Genomic DNA, 24,770 nt, shown 5'->3' with positions numbered 1-24,770 from the left:
ATTTTCATCTTCAGCATCAAGTCATACCAAATCCAAAGCCTCGCTCTGTATCTTTGGTAACAACATTCATTAAATGTAACTTACATTTTCTAAAATGTTTTTTAACGCTATTTTACCTGTGGTGACTGATGGCAAAATAGGTTGGTAGGTTTCTGTCCACCAATAGCTATACAGTGATGAAGAGCAATACAGTGATTGTGGCTAGAGTATAGCAATTATTAAATCACTTGTAAACAAACCAAATCTACCCTGCGCAAATTTAACGTTCAGTGGGATACACAAATACATGAATGATCATTCACAGATGATTATGGGATTGCATAAGTAGGAGATTCTGTCTAGAGAATAAATTTCAAGAAAATGTCATTTCTTTGGTTTCTAAGGGGCTCCACTAGAGATCACAGATGATTAACCTGAATTATGATGCCACATTTCTTTTAATAACTCGTGTATTTTGTGATTAAAATGAATACTAACAATTAACCATTTAGATACCTAGAGATACTGATAAATCTACTTCTGTGTATATTCAACAGACCTCAAAAGTCTTTATTAAACATGGTGGAAGGGATTTCCAGGATAACTCAATTTCTGAGAAAGCAAAACAAACCTCTAACAAGTCTTCTGAGATTTGAAAAATCCCTATCTTTGCTCATACAGACAACTTGGCCCTTGATACATTAGATTCCAAGTTGAACATTGTTTGGATATGCCTACCTTGCCCTTTGTGTTCGCTTACCCTTGGTCTGTTTATAATGCTCTGTACCATAAAGACTACAGGGTTGCCTGCTTTCCGAATGGCTTCCACAGCTTGTTCATGGCTTGCATCTCTGAGGTCCATTCCATCCACCTGCAATGGAAGGCCTCAGCTTAACATTTCAAGAATCTATAGAACAACAAAAAAAAGTGTGGATATGGAGTTTTAGGGATACTTGGTTAGACTCCTAGAAAATCTGTTTTAATATCAAAAATAATTGAGACTACATGTGAAGCTGCAGAACTTTCTGTCTGTCCAGCAGACTTGTGGTCCCTTGCTTTGGACACATATCTCTGTCTCCAGTAATCAGTTCAAGTCATAATCAATTGAAATGAAGGCTCTGCTTCTGTACTCCTTACATTGCTCAGCTGCTCCTTCAAATTAAAAAATCAGTATCATTAATGAAATTATATGAGGGAACTATCTAGCAGCACTGTCTTCATCATGAAAGTCACTGTACTAATTTTCTTCTAACTGATTATAGGGTGGTTTGGGAAGTAAGGGGTGATGCCTTGTATAATTTTCTCTGTACAGGGAAGCTTGAAGTTCAAAACAAAATTCTGATATCCAGAAAAATCAGATAATGGTAAGGTTAGTTTTGCAAAAGAATCCTTGCAGTAGATATGACAGGAGCTGGAAGCTAAGAAATTGTATTTGTTAGTAATTCTTATATAGTTTGACAATGTAAGTTATTTTGTAAATTTTATTGATCATGGTTTGCCTGAGTATTGATCAACTCAGCTTACACACTTTATGAATAAGAAGGAAAATAGTTTAAAAGGCCAAATGCTAATCCTGTCAGAAAACTATAGGATGTTAGTATCATTTTATCATTTCCAATTACCATGCTATGATATATACAACAAAAGAGTAAACCCAGAGTGGACACAACTCTAAAAAAGAACATTATTAGATCTTTGTGTAGAACATTATCACCTTTAAAAGAATTATACAGATTTAGATAAAAACCTCCCTCAGGTTGATACTTAGATGACAACATTTTTTTCAGTGCATATTAAAATAGCTTCTAACTTTTTTGTAGAACAAAAGTCAGTATTCACATCTACCATATGTCTACTATATATTCCATTCGTGGAAAAATTTAACAGGATGTTAATTATCTTTGCTCAAGACCAAAGTATTCCATTCTCAGAATGGAATAATTTGCAGATCTGCACTCACCTAGTCTATATACATTTTGAGAAACTCTTAGCAGAGACACACTTTAGAATCCTCGGGATTACAGAGGACTGAGGCTTCCTACATACTAGAAAAGCCCTTGCAATATGGCACAAATCATTGCTAAATTGCATACAGTATTTTAAAAGCACAAAAAAGTTTTCTTTTCCATTTCAAAGATGAACTTTAACTTTTTAAATATATTTAAACAACACTTGAGAGCAAATTATGACCATTCTTGTCTACAAAAAAAAAAAAAAAACTCTTGCTATTTAGGTCAAAGGTATTTAATAGTGAGGTATGCATAAAATAAACTTCTTAGTGATAATCCAAAATTTGAAATTTTAGGTAGTGTCCTAAATAAAGGAGTTCATTAAAAGGGGTCTAAGATATCATCTAATGAAAGAATGCAGGAGAGAGAAAAAGCCTATCATTCTTCCTCATAAATGGTCATCAAAAAAAAAGGAAATGGTCCCTGTTTTCTCTCAGGTCCCAATCTTCTTCTATCTAAGGCTCTCAAAGACAGCTAGTCAATGAAGGAATCAATCAATCACCAAAACGTTCATTTAAAGTCATGGTTGATATGTTATAATCTTCTTCTAAACAAAGTCTTCCAATGTGTAAGTTATATGGGTTTAGAAAATGAGAGTCACTTGTATAAAGCAAATATAATGGTCATTAAAGTGGTAATAAAATTGTCTTTATTTGCAAGTTGTCTCTTTTAGTCTACTCTGTAAATCCTGAAAACTCAGAAAATCTGGGTCAGGTACTCCTTTCTCTATCCTTCTAAATAAAATTATGCCTATCCCAATCAAATAATTTATCACACTGTTCTGAAGTGACTTGATTACTTGTCAAGTCTGTCCCACTTGGCAGGCAGGCACAGTGCCTTGTTTACTGTGGGATGCCCAGAGCCTGTTATAGCACCTGGAATGCAACAGCTGTTCCAGGAATATTTGTTGAGTAAATGAGTGAGTGACTTATGAGAGGAGAGTCTATTTAAAATATTGAACTTTGCTTTGAATTAAGAGATTACACACAACTTGACATGCTTCTAACACATAACAAAATGCACATACATGTGCACACACATGCACACAGGCACACATACACAGCCTTCATTGATGAATGAACACAGCACTGAAAAGGAGCGAGATCCTGGCTTCGACTGAGAAGGATTTACATGAAAGGTAACTGAGGTGTCAGCATTAAATATTTTACTAAAAAAGACTCACTTGGAAAAAAAACTCATCCAACAAAGTTTATCTGCAATGAAATGATAATAAAGTACTTATTGAAATAAAATCTCACTAACTTAATTATATCTACATTTTGTGTGTGTACATATACATACATTGTATGTCTATGTAATCTTAATTCAAAATTTTTCCCTAAGAATTGTGCTTTGTTCTTTCAAACAGAACATAATTATTTTACCTTGGAGCCAATTTTTTTTAAATGGTTGGCTTTATCTCCAAACATCAGTCTATATCAAAACATATAATCTGTCATTATATACATAAGAGAAAATTATGTATGAAAATAAACAAATAAGAAAGAAATAATTTAACCACACACATATTTTACTCGAATGCTGGGTTGAGTAACTAGTATGAAGATGACAATTCCCTTGGTACAAAGGATGGAGCAGGTGAAAAATTTTAGCACATGTACCCTCAAACTTAAAGTATAATAATAATAAAATTTAAAAAATAAATAAATAAAACAAAACAAAAAAAAATTTTTAGCACAGAGAGCTCACTAGAGGGTACCTCTACGATTCTATCTCCAGGTTTCAAGGTTCCATTTTTGCCAGCTGGACTATCTTCCAGAACATGTTTGATGAAAATGCCCCTCATCACTTCTCCGTTGCTTAGCCGACTCCCCATCCCTCGTCCACCAACAATGCTGATGCCTAAGGATTTGCTTGGTTCTCTCCAGAGTTCCACCCTAAAAAATAAATAAAATTTTCAACTCTTAGGAAAAATCATAAGGGTAAAGCTTCATGATGCTGGATTTGGCAATGATTTCTTATATATAACACCAAAGGCACAGAGAACAAAAGAAAAAATAGATAAAATGTACTTTATCAAAATTAAAAACTTCTGTTCATCAAATGATACTCTCAGTAGGGTAAAAAGGTAACCAACAGAAAGGAAAAAAGTATCTACTAATAACATATCTGATAAGGGATTCATATACTGAATACAAAGGGAACTTCTAAAACTCAACAACAACAAAAAAACAAGTGGTATAAAACATGGGCAAGTGTCTTGAAGATACATAAATGACCAATAAGCACATGAAAAGATGTGTAACATCACTAAATATTATGGAAATACAAATCAAAAGCACAGTAAGATACCATCTCACATCCAACAGGATGGCTACTACCTACTAAAAACACACACACACGCACACACACAAAAATTAACAAAGATGCAGAGCATTTGAAACCCTTGTGTACTGTTGGTAGAAATGTAAAATGGTGCAGCTGCTATGGAAAAGAGTATATAGGTTCCTCAAAAAATTAAAAATAGAATTATCATATGATTCAGCAATTCCACTTGTGGGTATTATACCCAAAATAATTCAAAGCAGGATCTCAAAGAAATATTTATACACCCATGTTCACAATAGCCAAGAGGTAGAAGCAAACCAATTATCTATCAAGAAATGAGTAGATAAAATACTATATACATTCAATATTATTCATCCTTTAAAAAGAAGGAAATTCTGAAACATACCATAATATGAATAAACCTTGAAGACATTATGCTAAGTGAAGTGAAGTCATCTAAGTAAAATAAAGGACAAATGTCATTTAATTTCACTCATATAAGGTACCTAGAGGTACCAAATTCATAGAGACAGAAAGTAGAATGGTGGTTGTCTGGGATGGGAAGAGAGAAGAAAGGTGAGCTATTGCTTACTGGGTATGGAATTACAGTTTTGCAAGATGAAAAAAGTTCTGTAGCTAGACGGTGGTGGTGACTTCAGAGCAATGTGAATGTACTTAATGCCACTGAACTGTACACTTAAAAATGGTTAAGATGGCTTAAAATAATAATAAAAATATTTTAACACAATGGAATAAAATGTCATATATGTTAATTTTTACAAATATTACTTTGCTCAATTTATTAAGGTTTTACTAGTAGTAAAAGATAGTTTAAAATACCTTCTCAATTATGTGTCTTGTAGAATCTGATATTAATGTATTTCTGAAAATGATTTGTTATAAGTGAAACTGGACTCATACTCCAGGCTATGGCACATACCAGCGTAAAAGGATGATTTTACAGGATCTTAGTATTACATATACTAAGTAATCAAAAAATTCAGCTACTGCTAAACAGATAGTAGCTTCTAAGCTTAGCAACCAAATCAAGGGAAAGAACACTCCTGCACACACTATGTCAGAAACTCACCTCTGTAGAAGGAGAAGTCATTCTTGCCAAGGTAGACCTGGTCACTAACAGTCAGGACATGAAGAGCAGTGACTGCCAAAATCCTACAGGATATGATTCTCTCACTACCTCCCTAACCTCCCCTGCTGATATGGTTTGGCTGTGTCCTCACCCAAATCTCAATTTAAACTGTAGCTCCCACAATTCCCACCTATTGTTGGTGGGACCCGGTGGGAGGTAATTCAGTCATGGGGGCAGGTCTTTCCTGTGCTTTTCTCATGATAGTGAATAAGTCTCATGAGATCTGATGGTTTTATAAAGGGGAGTTTCCCAGTGACAAGCTCTCTTCTCTTGTCTGCCACCATGTGAGATGTGCCTTTCACCTCCCACCATGATTGTGAGGCCTCCCAAGCCATGTGGAACTGTGAGTCCATTAAACCTCTTTCTTTTGTAAAGTCCCCAGTCTCGGGGTACGTCTATATCAGCAGCATGAAAACGGACTAATATACCTGCCATGGGCTCTGTACTTTCCTCTCTCCACTCTAGCTACCACATCATCTCCTTACTATTCCTTAAGTTCATCTGGTATGCTCCTGCTTTGGGGCCCTGGTGCTTGCTAATTCCTCTGTCTTTCCTATACCCACAAAATAAAGACATGAATTCATATGTAAGAACTGCAAATAGCTATAAGAGCTATGAGTATATTTAAAGCACATACATCTTGTGAAAAGGCAGGATGTAAGAAAGAGTAAGGTGATTTGCAGTGAAGTCTTTGGCCGAGATGAGTCAGAGTTCAGGGTGTTGGAGGAAAATCGGCAAAACAGAACTTTAAGGAGATGATGAGACCCTGCAATCTGCTCCATGCTGCACAAAGGAAGACAATGTTGGACATTAAGTAGGGTAAGACAGCATTGTCGAACATGTCTTCAACACTGACATTTAAGGAGTTCCTAGAGAAGAGGAAAGGTTGAAGTAAGGACTCCTGCAAAATGATTGAGGTAAGAAGAGGCTGGGGATGAAAGAGCACCACAGAGAGGAAAGGATGAGAATCAGCTGAAATGAAAGTAGACTCTGAGGCACATCTTCCTTTGGCCAGTAACTCTTTTTCTTGACTGCAAATCTATAACTCTAGAAACTCTGTTTAGTTTGAAAGGACCTTACCATGATCCTTCATCTTAAAAAATTTTGTTAATAAACTAGTTAAAATCCTATTCATTTTTTTCTCTTACTCCAGAAATTCTGTGACAGAAAAGAACCAACATCCACCATCCTTCCCTGTTTTTGTTTGTTTTTGTTTTTGTTTTGAGACAGGGTCTCATTCTGCAGCCCAGTCTGGAGTGCAGCGGCATGATCATAGTCCATTGCAGCCTTGACTTCCAACCTCAATGTCCTGGGCTCAGGAACTCCTAAGCTCAAGTAATCTTCCCATCTCAGCCTCCCTAAGTGCTGAGATTACAGGCATGAGCCACCACAACTGTCCCTTCCCTGTTTTCTTAAAGCAGTTCCTAAGGCAAAGTGGCAAATGAGTTAGTAAGTTTAGCCATTGTACATATAGTACATTTTACATATAGTAAGTTCAGCCACAAGTGTAAATATTTAACAATCCAGAATACATAAGTAGGACTCCTTAACTCTTTTCTTAAGAATAAAATAAATAAAATAAAAAAGAAAGAAGGAAAGAAAATGTCTCCAAGGGCTCTTTATGTTTGGTGCAAATTAGAAAGTGATTCTTATGACTTCTTGAGTAATACAAAAAAACATAAGTAACAGCAAATGTTTATTAAGGGTTTTACCATGTCCTCAGTATTATTCTCTGAGTAAGTTACATATACTTTCATTTAATTTTCACATCATACCTATAAGGTAGACATTCTCACTGGCCCCATTTTACAAAGAAGAGAAGAGACACAGAGAGGTTAAGTAACCTTTGGATAATAGCACCTTTGCTCTCATAGGGTTTGGCACAGATAGCAAAATACCCTCCCTGGAAGTAAAGGTTGTAAATCCTTAAAACAATGAAGAAGATAATCAAAGACAGAACTGCCAAAATGACACAGTAGTGAGAAACCAGACTCATTTATTCACTGAACAGAGAATAGAAACACAGTGAAAGAAAAAGGAAGCCTAGAAAAGAAACAACTACAGAATATGTTCACTTCAGAGATCGTTATGTAGGGAAAAAAAAGGCAGCCTATTTGAGTTTTATACATAGGTTTAAAAAGAATGAAATTCAGGAAGACACAGGTAAAACATAGCTCTGAGGCCAGATTGCCTGAGCTGTGAACTGAGTCTCTGGGTTCCAGTCCTGCTCTTTTGCTACTTAATGATTATGTGACACAGGGCATTTACTTAGTCTCTGTCTTACTTTCCTCAGCTGTGAAATACCGCCAACAAGAGTCTCTACACAGAGTTTCTGTGAGGATTAATTAATACATGTAGAGTCCAAAACAAAAGCTTTGGCACATAATAAGCAATCAATAAATCTTTTATTACTAGTTATGATGGTGGTGGTTGTGGTGGTGATGAAGGTGATGATTACTGCAGTAATGAAAGCAAGATATGAAACTGAAACTCAATCCATACAACAAATGAGCAAATGTTCACCCTACCTGATCAATCCTGTTATACCCACCACACCTTGTTTATTAAGAAAGAGTACCATTTTCCACCCATTAGATTGACAAAAAACTTTTTTAAAAATGATCATATGATGTGGTAACAAGAATGTGGGGAAAAGGGAACATTCATATATTGGAAATAGAAATAAAAATTGGTATAGCGGCCAGGTGCGGTAGCTCACGCCTGTAATCCCAGCACTTTGGGAGGCCAAGACAGGTGGATCATGAGGTCAAGAAATCGAGACCATCCTGGCCAACACAATGAAACCCCATCTCTACTAAAAATACAAAAATTAGCTGGGCATCGTGGTGCGTGCCTGTAGTCCCACCTACTTAGGAGACTGAGGCAGGAGAATTCGCTCGAACCCTGGAGGCAGAGGTTGCAGTGAGCCAGGATCGTGCCACTGCACTCCAGCCTGGCAACAGAGCGAGACTCTGTCTCAAAAAAATAACAATAATAATTGGTATAGCAACCTTAAAAAGCAATTTGACAACTGAAAGTAAAAAATGCATATAAACTTACAGGCCAGCAATTCCAATTCCACTTCTGGATATATTCCCTAGATAAATTTTCATGTGTAAGTATAAAGAAATAAATATATTTACTGAACAGAATTATTATAATAGCAAATAATTATTAACTATCTAATATGAATCTGACAATGAATAAACTATGGTATATTCACATATTGAAATGCAACACAACAACTAAATTGAATGAATTAGATCTTTAAGTATCAAGCTTGATAGATTTACAAAATGTCAAGAATTGAGAGAAAAATTAAGCAAAATGGAGAATAATACATGTAGTAGTATAATATCAATTGTGTAAAATGAAAATCACATGCAAAATAAAATACAACCTATTTTATAATCTTAAAATTTGTATTTTGCTAAAAAAATTCTCTATTTTCATACAAAGTACATTTTTGTTGATTTCATGAATGACTGTCCCATCATGTTTTCAATGCTATGAACCATGTTCACAACACTAACTCCTAATTTATTAAAAGCTCTGGTTACTCCATTAAGCTTTCTTCTTATGTTCTATGAACTTCCCCTAGAAGTAGCTTAGTGAATCTAGAGGAACCACTACACTAGTGAGTACAGAGTACCTTCTTAGAAGGATTTATGGAATCTTTGGAGGTATTCTTCACGTAAGGTTGTTAGCACCTTTAGAGCTATCCTTAGGATTGCATGAAGGTTAAAAGCATAAAAATTTTCCAGTCCAGAAGTTATGTTCTTCTTTCTCATAAGAAAATTTCATGATTTCTGTGTCAAAGGCTTTCTCTTTGTTTAGGTACCAGTGACAAATATTTTATTAATATAGACAAAGCCAACCACTGACTCACTATGTGCCAGGCACTCTGCTAAGGATTTTAGATGACACTGAATTTTCCCCCAAATTCAAAAGATTCTATTATTAACCTCATTTTACAGATAAAGTAGCAGAGACCTAGCAGAGATTAAGAAACTTGTCTTAGAAAGTATCAGAGCCAAAATTCTAATATGGCTCTTACTGACACCAACCATTTTGCATACTGCCTTCTGTATTAATCCTTTTTCATGCTGCTGATAAAGAAATACCTGAGACTGGGCAATTTACAAAAGAAGGAGGTTTATTGTACTTACAGTTCCACATGGCTGGGGAAGCCTCACAATCATGACAGAGGCAAGGAGGAGCAAGTCACATCTTATGTGGATGGCAGCAGGCAAAATAAAGAGCTTGTGCAGGGCAACTCCCGTTTTTAAAACCGTCAGGTCTCCTGAGGCCCATTTACTATCAGGAGAACAGCATGGGAAAGACCCGCCCCCATATTCAATCTCCCACAGGGCCCCTTCCACAACATGTGGGAATCATGGGAGCTACGAGATGGGATTTGGGTGGGGACACAGAGCCAAACTATATCACCTTCTAAAATCTACTTTTCCTCTCATAATATTGTTACTAAAACTGACCAACCCATCTTTTTTTCCTGTGATTACTGTCCTCCTAAAAAATTCAACTTTATCACTATGACTACCTGCTACAAAACAGTTTCATTTAACTTATTTCTACCTCTATCCACAAATAAATAAGACACTTAACACCTCAGAATATATTTTCTGCCACAGATCTAGCACTTATACCCTGTTCTCAATGTAGGCAGCACTATGAAGAGCTTGGGATTTTTTTAAGTGAGTTAAGTGACTTTTGAAGAAATTCAAATAAGAAATTCATGTTAGATGGCTGGAAATACATGCTGCTTCTTTGAAAGCAACATAAAATAATGTTTTTTATATTTTAAAAATATTTAAATGTGATGGCTGCAGGTTATCACTGGTGGGCAGGGGACATCATTAAATTGCACTGGCATTTATGAATATTACAAATTCTTCTCTTGAGCATTTTATTTATTCACTATATAACAAATATTAATGTTTACTGAACACAAAGCACCATTGTGATGGTGACCTTTAGGTCTGTTTGGGGTGGATGTCCACTGATTACCTATGTTTTACTCTTAAGGTGAAATATCTTGTGTTCTTAAATTGTTTCATGTGTCTCTACATCTTGCCCAGCCAAGTACATTAGAGGTTCCTTGAGGCAGGATTTGCATCTTCTATTTATTTCCTTGTTATTCACAAAATCATTGGCATTAAGTCTAGGTCCATAATCAGGACTCAGTAAATTCCTATTAAACTAAAGTTGATTTTACTCAGCATAAACACATCAGTATGTTTTAGTGATGCACGTGATACATCTAAGTATATTTGAGGATGTCATCTTATCTATTATACATGAAACTGGTGCTAGACAGATTATGACTTAGGATAAACTCGGCCTGTGGTAACAAGGCTACAAGGGTACTTTTACACACACACATGTTTTGAATATATATGTTTGCCTATCTAGTTTCTACAAATGCTAGGTAAAATTTAAATGAATACTTTTTGGTATACCTAAGATAAAACTCTACAGAATGTATTATCCATTCCAACTATCTATGCATAATTTTCTTTAATTTAGTCCCTACTATGTGCCAGATATCTCCATATATGTTAGTTTTAACCCTGTGTGTTACACATTATTCTCTCCACTGTATACATGAAAAAATTATGGGTTAGAAGTATTAAACAACTCACCCGATATGACAAGAAGCAAGTTGTAATCCAGTACTTGAAACCACACCTGCTTATCTTTAAACACTATATATCCATTGAATGGACAGAAGACAGAAATAGTCCTTACCGCCTGGGCTGATTCCAATTGCTATATGCAGTGTTTTGAAGTTCGCTTTCTTCACCCTCTCCCTCTTCTCGCTCTGGTAATTCTGGAATGTCTCTGGTTAAAAAATTACACAATGAGTACCCCAAAATCCTAGTAAAAACATGCAAGATTATATGTACTCTACTATTGATTTAGCTAAAAATGCAGGACTGTTTTATATTTTCACCATACACGCCCATAAGTATAAAATATTTTTACATCGGGGGGAAGAAAAACCTAACCAAACAAAATTAAAATCTTGCTTTAGAATCAACCTACCATAGCGTAGAGCTGAACACTAAGACTCTTGTCTAGTCTGTTTTTTCCCTGATGAGACATAGGAGCATAAAGGAAAGGAATGGGGAAAATGGGATAAATACCAGGTTTGTAAAGAAAACCCATTGAACGAGCATGTCTTAAATTCCTATAATGTGCAAGAAGCTAGAAGCACCATGTAGGTTTTAAGCATGTATGCACAGCCCTGAACTCTGTTCTGAATGAATTTCTAATCAAGTTTGCCAAGAGTTTAGTATCTCTGCTTCCTAAGGATGGACCAATGATTTTCTTTCCATTTTTAAAAAATTAAGTGAAAGGCTTTGGTCCAGCTTCACCCCATCCAGAGGAACCTGGCACAGAATACTTCTTAATGGAAGCAGTTTATAACGCGTCTGTGTTCAAGGTCACCTTCCGTTTCTGTAGCAATTTAGATTTTGCCAAATGCCAGGCATGTAACAAAATGTGTCCAGTCTACTCATTGACTGTAAAGAAAACTGTACAATAATAACAACATCAAGAAATATTTTGTTAGTCCAAAGGAATACTTTACATCAATAAATGACGCTGAGAGGACAATAGAGAATGGTTAAACTGATTATGGCCTGTGCCTTGGCTGTTGGTAAAAATTGGATTTCTAAAGAAACATGTCCACATATTCCTCTTAAAGCAGAGAAGGCTATAAAAATTCTGATTCAACAAATGTTTTCAGTTGATATTTACAGAAATTGAAGAATCAAAAGAAAGTATGTAAAATTACAGCCATTCTCCCCTGACAGGAATACTGAACTCTCTCAACTGATACAATATTTTGAATTCAAGATCAGAAGTCATCTAATCCAGTCATCCATCTGAGCTTGAATGCGCTTTGCAACATTTCTGGCAAGCAAACGTCCAGGCTCTCCAAGAACATCTCATTCTTTCTTGGACCTGAATGTTAAGTTTTTGTTTTTAAGCTATTAGAATAAAATCTATTTGCTATAGGTCCTACCCATTGGTTTTGTGTTTGAATTTCCCTCCTGTGCAATTAAAGAATAAAGCTCTGAATGAGGGTAGGGCTCCTAGAGTCTAAGTCTGACACTAGGGTAGGACTGGTGGGAAGAGCTCCAAGAGGGAGATCCTAAAAACGATGTCAAAGAGTTGACAGAGAAATAGTAAAAGTGAAATCTTTGTCCAGAGGATGCAAGGCAGAGAGGCAAAAACTAGCGCTAACCTGGAAATACAACAGGAGAGAGTATGATGAAGAAAGCAGAGTTAGAAGACAGACAAGAATTAGAACTTAGAAACAGTCCTTAAAATATTCAGTGACAGCCAGGGGATGGAGGGAGGTCCTTAGGCCTAAAGCCTAAGCAGTGGGAGCTATTCAGAAACACTGTAGCCACATTGCATCTTGCTTCTTCCTTTTTAGGTACAAGAAGATAAATATCCTGAATAATCCAATACAAGGACCCCAGTCTCTTCAGATGATTCTATAATCTTGAATCCTTTCTCAAACCCCATATATGCTCCTCTATAGGTGCTGATTATTGTTTACTCATCTTAGTGTGTGGTTTCAGGGACTCAAGTGTCATGTCTTCCTGCATGCACTTAGCCAAGAAAGAAGTCAATCAACTGCTTTTCCACTGTGTTAAACCACTGAATACCAACAAAATTGTTATCAACTATAATAAGTAGATCTCTTTATATCTGCAAATATGTACCAGGTAAAGTAACTGGCAGAAAGTCACATGGTGAGAAAGACACATGATGAGAAAGACACTGGCAGACAGCACAGGTGAGATTTGGATTGAGGCCATCTTACCATAAAACCTGAGTTCTTAACTTCCATGCTAAACTGCCACATATTTTTATATGGCACATGCTTCGTAGACTTGTGCAATTCCTTCCTTGCCTCCAATGGTAAGAACATGGAGGATGCTTACGTTCTATACTTGGCTCTGGCACTTATTAGCTGAGGGAAAGTTACTTAACCTTTCTCTGCTGCAGATTGTTCCACCAAAAATGCATATCCGTTTGTTCTATTTTAAGCATTCTGATATCCACAGAAAATATACTTTCTCTGCAGTGAAGCAGCTAGTCACAGCACAGGACAATCCAGGCCATTCTCTTGTCTGTGCTTGGAGGAAGCACAGTGCTCAAAGTGGCTTTCTTTCTAATAACTTTTGAGTATTTTAAGGCCCTAGAACTTAACAGGACTCAGATGTTACCTGGTGTATTCTTTAAGTAAGTCATTTGATACAATATTTCAGAGAGACATTGAAATAATTGATTTTACCAGTTTGACAGGAAGCACCAGGAAACTATAACCAACTCATGCCATTAACCCTACAATGGAAATCCTGGAGTGTGGCTGAGCTTTGTAAGTGTAAAGTAAATATAGGTGTCTCCCCTATCCCTCGTATCCTTGGGTCCAATATCCATGGATTAAACCAACAGCAGACCAAAAATATTTGGGAAAAAATTGATGGTTGCATCTGCAACAAACATGTGCAGACTTTTTTTTCTTGTCATTATTTAAATATATATATATAACAATTACTGACATAGCTTTTACATTGTATTAGGTATTATAAGGAATCCAGAGATGATTTAAACTACATGGGAGAATGTGCATAGGGTATGTGCGAATACTACACCATTTTATATAAGGGATTGCGCATCTGTGGATTTTGGTATCCATGGGGAGTCCTGAAACCAATCCCCAACAGATAATGAGGGACAATTATACTCCTTTTCCCATAATATTCATGAGGCCCCAAGGACCATGCCATTCCTTTCCTTTATTAAACAAATAACATACCTTCCCCTTCCCTGACACTTTCTGTATTCTGTAGTCATCTGTAATGTGCAGAGGAATCAGTAAAGCAAGATCACAATGAATGCAAGGTCACTGGAGACCGTGGTGTTCTGGGATGTTCTGACATCCTCTAAAGAATGGTAGAACTCGGCCAGACATGGTGGCTCACACTTATAATCCCAGCACTTTGGGAGGCCGAGGCCGGTGGATCACCTGAGGTCAGGAGTTCAAGACCAGCCTGGCCAACATGGTGAAACCTCATCTCTACTAAAAATACAAAAAATTAGCTGGTCATGGTGGCGGGCACCTGTAATCCCAGCTACTCAGGAGGCCAAGGCAGAAGAATCACTTGAACCTGGGAGGCAGAGGTCTCAGTGAGCCAAATTTGCACCATTGCACTGCACTGCCTGGGCAACAAGAGTGAAACTCTGTCTCAAAAAAAAAAAAAAAACCCAGAAAAAAGAATGGTAGAACTCTCTCTTCTGAGAAGACCTCAGAGTGCTTGCAAGGCCATTTCTGCTCTACCACATGCTTACAAGAAATTTGGTAGTCACTTGCCAGCACAACTGAAAAACACAGGCCCACAACTGAGAGTGTAAAATGGTACATTCTTCATGGAAAAGCAGTTTGACATTATTTCTCTCCCTGATCTTGACTCAGTCAGAAGCAGCATCAAAACCCAGTTCCTGCCTTTCCCAAGAAAAAAGAAAACGTTCCCTTTATTATTTAGAGGCTCTTAATACTTTGTATATCAAGTGCCTTTAAAAAGCCAAACACTGTTTCCTAACATGCATATATGCTAACAGTTTCAGCTCAACATTCTCCAAAAGAGCAAGAAAATTACAAATAAAAAATGTTTCTGGTCTAGGCATGGTGGTGCATGCCTGTGAATTCCAGCACTTTGGCAGGACGAGGTGGGCAGACTGCTTAAGCTCAGAAGTTTGAGACCAGCCTGAGCAACATGGCAAAAACCCATCCCTACAAAAAATACAGAATTAGCCTGAGGTGGTGGCACACGCCTATAATCCCAGCTACCTGGGAGGTTGAGGTGGGAGGATCGCATGAACCCAGCAGGTAGAGGCTGCAGTTAACTGTAATGGCACCACTGTACTCTAGCCTGAGCAACAGAGTGAGGCTCCGCCTCAAAAAAAAAAAAAAAAAAAAAAATTCTGAATTTGTATGCATGTTAATAAAAGAATAAATAACATTTCTGAAGAAGTTTGCTAATAGTAAAGAGTAAAAAAATCATACAATTTCTTAGGTTCTAAGAAATTAATGGAATAATACTCATTTGGGGCAAATTATCAAAACTCAACATGTTAAAAGTGCTACATTGTGTGGTAGAATTAAATATTAATTTATTAATTTGAATATTTATATATTTCTCAAATTTTCCATACTATATAATAATTACTTATATAATTGAGGGAAAGGGAAGAATATTTTTTAAAATCTTGAAAGAGGAAAAGGATTCAGACCTTTTCTTTGCTCTAGTCCTCCCTGACTCTGAATTCCAAATTCTCTACAACTTGCTGTACCACTCATTGTATTAGATTTAATGTTTCACTTACCTGCCAGTGTATGAAGAAAAAATATCCAATGCCATTACTCTTCCAGATTGTTGTCCCAAGCTTATTTTGAACTCTTCCAAATGTTCCGCAGGCACATAAGTAATTCTGGAACAAACCAGAATCCATGGAAGTGAAGGGAAATAATATTTTGCCTAACTGTTAGGAAAAGCTTCCAAAATAAAGGAAACAAATCATATTGTCCCTTTCTCCCTACTTTTTCATACAACTTATTTAATCAGTATATTCAGCAGAGAATCCAAACTTCAATAGGATAAAGTATTCTATAGGGAAGAATAACAACAGAAACTAAGTTTTTAAATGCTGCTGATTAACTATGTGTTTACCAATCATCATGCAGAGAAGGAAAACAATTATTTATATTGTCAAATGAAAAGGCTAACAACAATTTTTTTAAAATTAGGAAGATCTATAAATCCCTAGAATAATGACTGTCAGTAATAACATTAATTTTGCCCAAAGATTTCCGGGATCTCTAGCAGAAACAAATTAGGTATACTCTATTAAAATGCTGAATATCACAAATTACTTTGCATCTTTCTATAACACATAATTAATTCTAGAGATTAACAAGCATTATCAATAATTATGTTAGCTCTATTAAGTTATGAACTCTCAAGTCTGAAGTATGAGATTAAACCATTTGAGTTTATGGAAAGACTCTTACTAATTTGTAGCAATTTTTTAAAATTCACTTTGGTCTCAAAGAAAAGACTACTATTTACACGTGAATGGCCATTTACTAATTCAACAAGTACTGACTGAATGCCTATTATGTGGAAGACACTGTGCCAGATGCTGACTCCTGCTGTAATGTTTAGAAACTGATAAATGAAAATTCAAGTTTACTGCTGTACTGCTTCTGACATGGTGGACATACTTTTTAAAGTAAGCTGTTTCAAGATCTTCAAATTAATGAATAGTAACATAAGAGAAATACTGTATCTGAACTCAATACGGCATGTTTGTGCAACTAAAAATTAGAAATCACAAAGATTATTAAATCATCTGTCCATAATTTATCTGTTAAAATAATAAGTATACAAAACCTCAGCACTGGAGGGCAAAGATAAAAAGATTGTCTTTTATGTTGTAATAAAATAAAAATTTATACCAATGTCATAATTTACTGAAGGAGGAGTATACATAATTTCAAATATATTGGTTATTCTATAGGAAGCATTCACTCTTTCACTTCAAAGTGTGAGGTCACTTGGGTTTGGAGTCGGAAGACACAGTTCTGCTACCACGCAGAGTGTCATGGGGTAAATCACCACTGCTGAACCTCCATACCCTCTACCACAAAAAGGATGTCACTTTTGGGAAGCTACTGTAAGCTGAGAAGCACAATCCAAATAGAAGTGAGTGCTCTCACAGGTCATCAGCTCTCCTGGTTATACTGATCACTCAGGCAGAATACGTGGAGCCTCTGGGAATCTCTTCGTGACACTCTTACCTCAAAGGTCAAAAAATGAATCAAAGTACAGATCAATGGATTTAAGACTAGGCTAGCTGAAAAAGTTGCATTCTAATTCTGGCCCTATTTAATGTATTCATCTATAAAGACATCTTCTCTAAGGTGCTACAAAAATATATTGAATAGCAAACTTGCTTTTAGCCCTTCAAACAATACATTATGTCAGGAAAGAAGACTGATTATATTTTAAACAATGAAAAAATAAAATAAAGATAAACATAAAACCTAAAATGTGAAAAGCCTATTCAAGAAAACTGGTATTATTCCTGAAGATTCAGTAAAACTTATATAAATAAAACGTAAGTTTAAAAAGCCAGGAAAAGGTCAGGGAAGAAAGGCAGGATAGAATAGCAAAAATAATAGCAATGAGTACAAAGTCTTTAATTTTTTATTGGTTTAAGAAAGAAGGTAAAGATGTTTCCATCCCAAACAATGTTAAAAATGAGTTTTTCTTTATATTTGTTCAAAGTTGTTTTTTATTTTACCGAAAGGTGAGGAGTGGAGGCATTTACAAATATTTTTCTGATACTTTGCGCAGCAGTGAGAAAGAGTAGAGACGGTAGTTTTCCTAACTATTTAGCCACTACAGAGAGTGAGGCCACCAGAACAAGCATCCCACAATGCAACAGAACATGCAGAGCCAGGCTAGCACAAGCCTGGTCACAGGATCATACAAAACCTCCAAATCTCCAGCAAAAATGCCAAAGCTAAATTATGAGCTGCAAAAACACACTGAAAATGCTTATTTGAGAGTTGAATTAAAAATTCAAACTAACTTTTGGATACACACTGACTAACTTTTGGTTACACATGGACTAGAAGAAAAAAGAATACCATTAGAGATGCTGAAATGTGATATGGCTATTAATGCAGAGACTATTCCTGCACGTGCAGACAGGATCGTTCCCTTACAAAGGAGCTTGAAAGCTTCATAATTGGAAAATATGATTTTCAAATGAGTTCACAATCATCAGTACAATGTGAAAACGTAACAATCTCATAGCTCTGTTGGATTTTATGTTCTTATTTAAACAAAGAAAACAATCTAAAATGTACATACAAAATCTATATCTGGATCTATCCTTGCATTGGGACATTACAAAAGCACAAAATTGTTTTCACAGACAAGTTGTAACACACAGCCATAATGAGCTTTCGAATCACTGATACTCACACATAAAAGGGGGCTCGATCGTCAGCACGTGCTGCAGAAAATCTAGAATGTGAAGCATACGCCGCGGCATCTTTTTACAATGGTGTTAACAAATGTCAATGTCTTGTGCTGAATGTGAGATGCATACATATGTAGTTAAAAGTGGGGGCTCCTGCTTGTTTTTTTTCCCCCTTTCCACCTCCCTCCCATCTACACCTCCCCCAGAAAAGCATCTGCTCTTTACTAGTGTCTATAGCAGTGATTATTAACAAGCATGAAAAAATGTAACTGCAATCAGTCTTTTATTCCTTGATCAGGAATTCATCCCACACTTTAGGTTAAGGCAGGTGAATTCTGATTCAGCTCAGTAATTATCTGGCAGATGTTATAAGCAGCTGCTGCTAAGCACAAAACCCTGGCTATTATTACAGAAATATAAGAGCTCCTGGCAAGGTGGAGGGAGAAGTGAAACAGAATGCATTCTGGTGAGGCTTCGCATCTGGTTTTCCATAGAAAATAACGAAACCTGGATCTTAAACTGGCTGTTCTTGAACTCTTGAAACTCAAATTATCTACCCATGCATGCATGAACACACACACACAAAAGTTCCTAGCTATCTATCGTAAATGGCGAAAAAGAAATCCAGTGCATTGTCTCAATAAGCAATGCTTTCCCTAAAACCAATCAGTTATGTAACTGAACCACAGTCTCCTTTTTTAAAGTTCCTACAATACACCCCTCCACCACCACCCAGATTAAGCTAGGTTCATAAAGAAAAATAATGAGAAAGAGATGTGGATGGAGCCTAGATCCAGGTAATGAGCACAAAGCTTAATGGGCCCGAGGCAATGTTATGGTTCTATTCAGAGTAATGGAAGGACTAAATGTTCCTTTTGGGAAGATTATTCACATAGCTTTCAAGGTAATTCTAAATCTTTTGCTTCACAAAACAAGTGGTAAGGGCCAAAAATACTTCATGCAAAATGCACAGAACATGCTGCTCAGCCCTGGTCAACCTAAATGGCTCTTTGTGTTTTAAAATCTAACATATTTTTTTTTTCTGAAAAAGCATTATGTAAGGATGATTTTAGTTTATTTTTATCATTACTCAATGAGTTAAGCTATAACCATTTGAATCAGAGCATCTTTAAGGCATGTGAGAAGAAATCAACGTTTTTTGAATGTCTGCATGTGTGTTTACGTACACCAGAGAGAGACTGACTGACTGAACGAATGGATGATTGATTTCCAGAGGAGGGAAGGTTGTATGATTTTTCTTCTTTTTAAAATAATTTAAGATTCTATAGTACATTTTGCCTCCTGAGATCCTAAAGCAAGTACTTATGAAGCTAGCTCTCTAGATACCCTTCATAGTCATAATAAAGCTTCTGCCCACATGACAGGGTAAATTCTGCCGAATCAGTGGGAGAGGGGAAACGGAAATACACAACAAAAAAATGAGGAAAGGGGAAAAAACACTTTGAGCCTGAAAATGTACTTCAAAAGTTTTCTAGAGCTGACCAGATGCATGACTTATGCCAAACTGGTGTCACAATGGTCTTATTTTTTAACCACTCTTAAAGTTCTGCAGTACATTAGAACTGAGGGGTAGGGCTAGTACCAAGTACTAATTCTGGTGATCAGAATGCCAAAAAGTGGGCAGCAGACTGGTATCAGCACACACAGCATAAATGTACATCACGGCACAACAAATCAGATGAACAGTTACTAGGCCATCTTCATTTTATACTACATCTAATCCACATAAACTAAAACCCTGCAATAAATACATAGTCTCCACATGATCTGGTCATGGAACGCTGGCCATAAGTGGTAAGGAAAACACTTGAAGTTTCTCTTTTCTTATGATAAAAGGACTGACATTTTTAATGATGTTTACTTGTACTCCAATTATTATAAGGCAATTAAGGAACAGTAACATGATCTGATGATCTGTTCAACTGTAAATAAAAGTCAAAAAAGCATACAAAAATACGAAAGCTCACTAGTGAAGATTTTGCCTAAAAATAATACTTCTTTTATATAAGACAGCAGAATCTGCTCCAAATGGTATATACTTTTCTTCTTTTTATTGACCACAGAATGAAAAACAGTCTGTATAGCTTTTGTTACCTAAGCCCTAGCAATACATACTTTGCAAAAGGACTAGTAATAGAAAATGTAGTCGGTAAAATAACATTAATACAAAAAAGTCCCCCATACTAGTAATCATTACATCGACTTTAGGTAAACAATCTTTCCCTGAGCTCTTATTTTATGATGTTATCCCTCATACATTAAAAACAAATATTCAATGATTAATACTAGAGGAAAACGCCACATTGATGAAGTGTCACAATAAAGTAATCGGCTGATTTTTATGTTGGCTCAAGGAATGTTTAGTGACTTAAAAAACAAACCACATATATGATGTGCTTTTAGTACATTATGGGGTTATCAGAAATTTTAAGCACTTCCTGACAAAATATCCTCCATGACCTACAAACAGACCATATCAACATATTGGTCTATCCCCTGGGGTCATGAGATAGCTCAAGAAAGGGTAAGTTTTGGGTCAGATGGACACTGTTTTATGTTGTCTTTTGCATGCCTGGCCCTTAAAGAACTGTCTTAGTTCTAGGATTCACACAGGTCAATTAGGTACGGTACAATTCCTTATATCGAAGCCAATCCAAACATCTTTCCAAGATCCTAAAAGTGGGCCCTCTTGCTCTGTGAGAATCATTGCACCCCTCACTTCTATGGTTGTTGTAGAAATCACTGGAGAAGTATAATTAAAAATACAAAGCAACATTTCCAAATTTTTAATATTGTTATAGTCTCAAAGAAACTAAACTTACAGTCGAGAACTACTCAAAAATAGTCAATTTCTTGAGTGATTTATGTTAAAAAAAATGTGATAACGTTTGTATCTCAAACAGAAGTGAATACTGAAAAAGAATTCTGATTAATTGAAATTCCTGAATTTCCCAAGTTAAACTGGGCTCCAAATGATACTTACTTTATGTCAGGGCCAACGAGAGAATGTCTTCTCAACATAGCTCGTGCCTGGGCATTGGTTACACTGATGGTAGACTCTTCATTAATGGACAAGATGCAGTCCCCAATGGCAATCCGGCCATCTCGACTAATGGCACCTCCATGAATAATGCTTCGAACGATCATCCCCAAGCCATCTTTATTAGCACTAACTGTCATTCCTATAGGAAAAGAGAAATGCAAATATAATTAAATACATGATTTTCCAATTCATTTTAATTTGAATTTAATAATTTCTATGATTTATAAATTAAAAAATACAAGTAACATTTTAGTCAATAAAAAGCATAGCAAAAACAGGAAAAAGTGTTTCTAACAAAAAATATTTTTAAGTAAATTGTAAATGTTTGTGAAATTGTATATAGTCAATACATTATAAACAAAACAGATCTACATTGTGGAATGAATGTAATTTAGACCATGTGATGCACTGACCCCTTGAATAGAAAGGTCTCTCAGGGAGAGTACTATGATAGTATCAAATCAGTTTTACAATTTAGTTCATCTTTTACACATAAAAGAGAATAAAAGGACTAAAAAAGGAACATTCATCATATAAATTAAGCAATTATCTGCTATTACCTTAATTCTTTATCACTTGTTCATTCAGGATCTATTTACTATATGGCTAATATGTGCCAAGTACTATGTTGGTTGCTTAGGATAACAGCATAGCACAGAATTCCTAACATCAAGAAGCCTGTATTGAAGTCTTCATACCTGGAGCCTATCACAGTGGTGTGGGAAAGTATAACAATTTGTTGAAATGAATTTATATGAACTTAATCTTAATCTATTTCCATTTTATCTCTGAACTTCTTTAAGCTTCTAATTTGGATATTAAATTGCCCTCTTTTCACATCCCCTGGATGTCTCACAGGAAATGCAATCTTAGCACGTATAAAATTGAACCTGCAATTTTTCACCTCACTTTATTTCTCCATTTTTCTTCCCTTTTTTGGTAAATTGCACTACCACACTACCCTCCATTATTCAAAGTAGAAATACTGGGGTCTTTCTTGATGCATACGTCTCTCTTATCCCCTATATTTAATCCAACACCAAATCCTGTCATTTCTATCTTCAAAATTTATCTTGAATCCATTTACCTTTTTCCATTTAGACACTAACTCCAGACTAAGTCAACACCTTCTCTTGCCTGACTTTTTGCAAAAGCCTTCTTCCTAACTGGTCACCTGCCTTCCATGATTGTCTCCTTCAATGCATACTTCCCTCAGAAGACACAGAGGCCATTACAAAAAAAAAGACAAGTAATATCCTATCAGTCCCTTGGCTGCAACTCTTCAATAGTTTCCTGTTATAGTAATACACAACACACTTGCTCAGCACAGTCTGTAGGACGGGTACACTGGCCTTTGCAGTGTGCATCCTTGCTTTGTGTTATGTCCTAAGTTCTAGCCACAAATGCATCTCGTCTCTGTCCATTTTGAAGTCTTTGCCTGACACCTTCTTTCTGCAGCTCTTGCACAGCTAACTCCCTCTCACTCTTCAATATCACTTCCTCAGAAAGTCCTTCTCAACAGACTCTATCTGAATTAATGTTCCCTTTGCATCCTATCCTCATTCTATTCATTGAAAAATATAAAATCTTAAAAATTGTATTTGAAACTTTGCAAAAATAATGTAAGTTCACTTAAAACGAAGTGTTGAAAGTTTCTTCCAAAACAAAATTATATAATTAAACAAGCTATGGAGAGATATAAAGCTACCAGGGTATTTATAAAAACTTTTCTTTGACAGATGTCACAAATTCCTTTTTAGGTTTTTATATATTTAAAAAATGATGTCTTTCCAAATATTAATTCGACTCATACCAAATTAGATATGATATTTCAAACATTTTAAAAAATGATTCTGATTATGTTTCTAGCCTAATATTTCATATGTGGATGTGGGCAATTCAGGCTCCTACTTACTGTTTTCTGATAGAAATAAAACATTTTTAAACATACTTAAAATATTCTGTTAAGACTCATACTGACGATTTTTAAGTGTATTGTTAAGAAGACACCTCTGCTTACCATAAAACAATAAGATACCATTTCGGGTGAGAAAAAAGACTGAATCTGAAATTTTTCAAAAGGTACTCCATTTTGTACTGTTAAAGCCAGCCTTCCCACCAATACCCACAATATAACTGTACTTTGGTAAAATAAAAATGTGTCAGCACAAAGTAAAATTTAACTCAGTGGATCACACTGGGAATCTAACTTACCATCTTGTTCTTATTAGCACCATGCAGACTACAATAAGGCAAGACACAGACATGGAACCTATCATGAGCTATGGCTGACATGATCTCTGAATTCACTTCTAATAGCATATTTAACTCATGACTCTCAGCTATTAAGGCTGTCAGGTCACATCAACCATGTAAACCAAGAAGTCAACATCAGTTAGCTGAGCTTATACTTTCCTTTCACCAAATGACAATTTTCAAGGTGCAATAACTTGGAGGTAATCTCCACTAACTAGATTTTGGTTGTAACTTGTAAGATCTCTCAATTTTTTTCCTGGAAGAAGTATGAAAGAATATCCCAAATCTCAAATCATGTGCTTTGGAAATAGAGAACTGGTTACAAATCTGAATTCCACCACTTCCAATCAGCACAAGCTTGGGCAACTGACTTAACCTCACACAGAGCCTCAGTTTACTTATCTCTAAAAAGGGATGACATCTACTCTTAGGGTTGTTTAAAGAATTAAGTGAGAAACACATATGTAATAGTACTTTGAAAATACCTGACACAAAGTGTACAACAAAATTTAGTCACAAAACTAAAAGCAAAACAAAACTCATAAAATATGTTTAAAATGCATCTCTCCCCCAAACCAAGGTTACATTGCTCCCTAAAGACTAAATGCAAATCTTAATTCAGCTTCAAAATGAAGCCTGTTAGTACAACAATCATAATGTGCCCTTGGGTAACTCAAGTACTGAATGTATTGTACGGTGTATGTGAAAATCAGAGACAGACAGGTTTGAGTTCTGACTCTACCTCTTTAAGGTTTGAGTAATTTCAGAGAAATTCCTGAGTCTGTCTATGTTTCTGTATCTAATCAGTGAAGGGAAGATAAGACTTCCTTTCTTTTCCACTGAAGAACCTCGTTTTTTACCTTCAAGTCCAAACACCATATCATTAACCAAGGGACTACAGACTTATCAAAAAGCATCAAGATTAGAA

At 35.9% G+C, this 24,770-nt stretch overlaps 1 protein-coding gene across 22 annotated transcripts in view; it reads right to left on the bottom strand.

Annotated features, from left to right (window-relative positions):
• Positions 1 to 24,770, bottom strand: part of MPDZ (multiple PDZ domain crumbs cell polarity complex component) — a 180,127-nt gene that overhangs the window by 41,185 nt on the left and 114,172 nt on the right. For 17 of the 22 annotated variants that reach the window (XM_063649516.1, XM_063649522.1, XM_063649526.1 and 14 more), the window contains 5 exons: positions 21,527 to 21,725; positions 15,856 to 15,960; positions 11,197 to 11,289; positions 3,709 to 3,886; positions 740 to 850 (listed from right to left, as the gene is read on the bottom strand). In XM_063649516.1, the coding sequence (XP_063505586.1) occupies positions 740 to 850; positions 3,709 to 3,886; positions 11,197 to 11,289; positions 15,856 to 15,960; positions 21,527 to 21,725 (686 nt within the window). The remainder of the gene's footprint in view (positions 1 to 739; positions 851 to 3,708; positions 3,887 to 11,196; positions 11,290 to 15,855; positions 15,961 to 21,526; positions 21,726 to 24,770) is intronic. The other 5 variants (XM_063649524.1, XM_054500981.2, XM_063649525.1 and 2 more) reach the window with 1 other exon arrangement.

This window comes from Pongo pygmaeus, chromosome 13, assembly GCF_028885625.2.
Source record: "Pongo pygmaeus isolate AG05252 chromosome 13, NHGRI_mPonPyg2-v2.0_pri, whole genome shotgun sequence".
NCBI lineage: Eukaryota > Metazoa > Chordata > Mammalia > Primates > Hominidae > Pongo > Pongo pygmaeus.
This window is presented reverse-complemented; position numbering and strand designations above follow the sequence as displayed.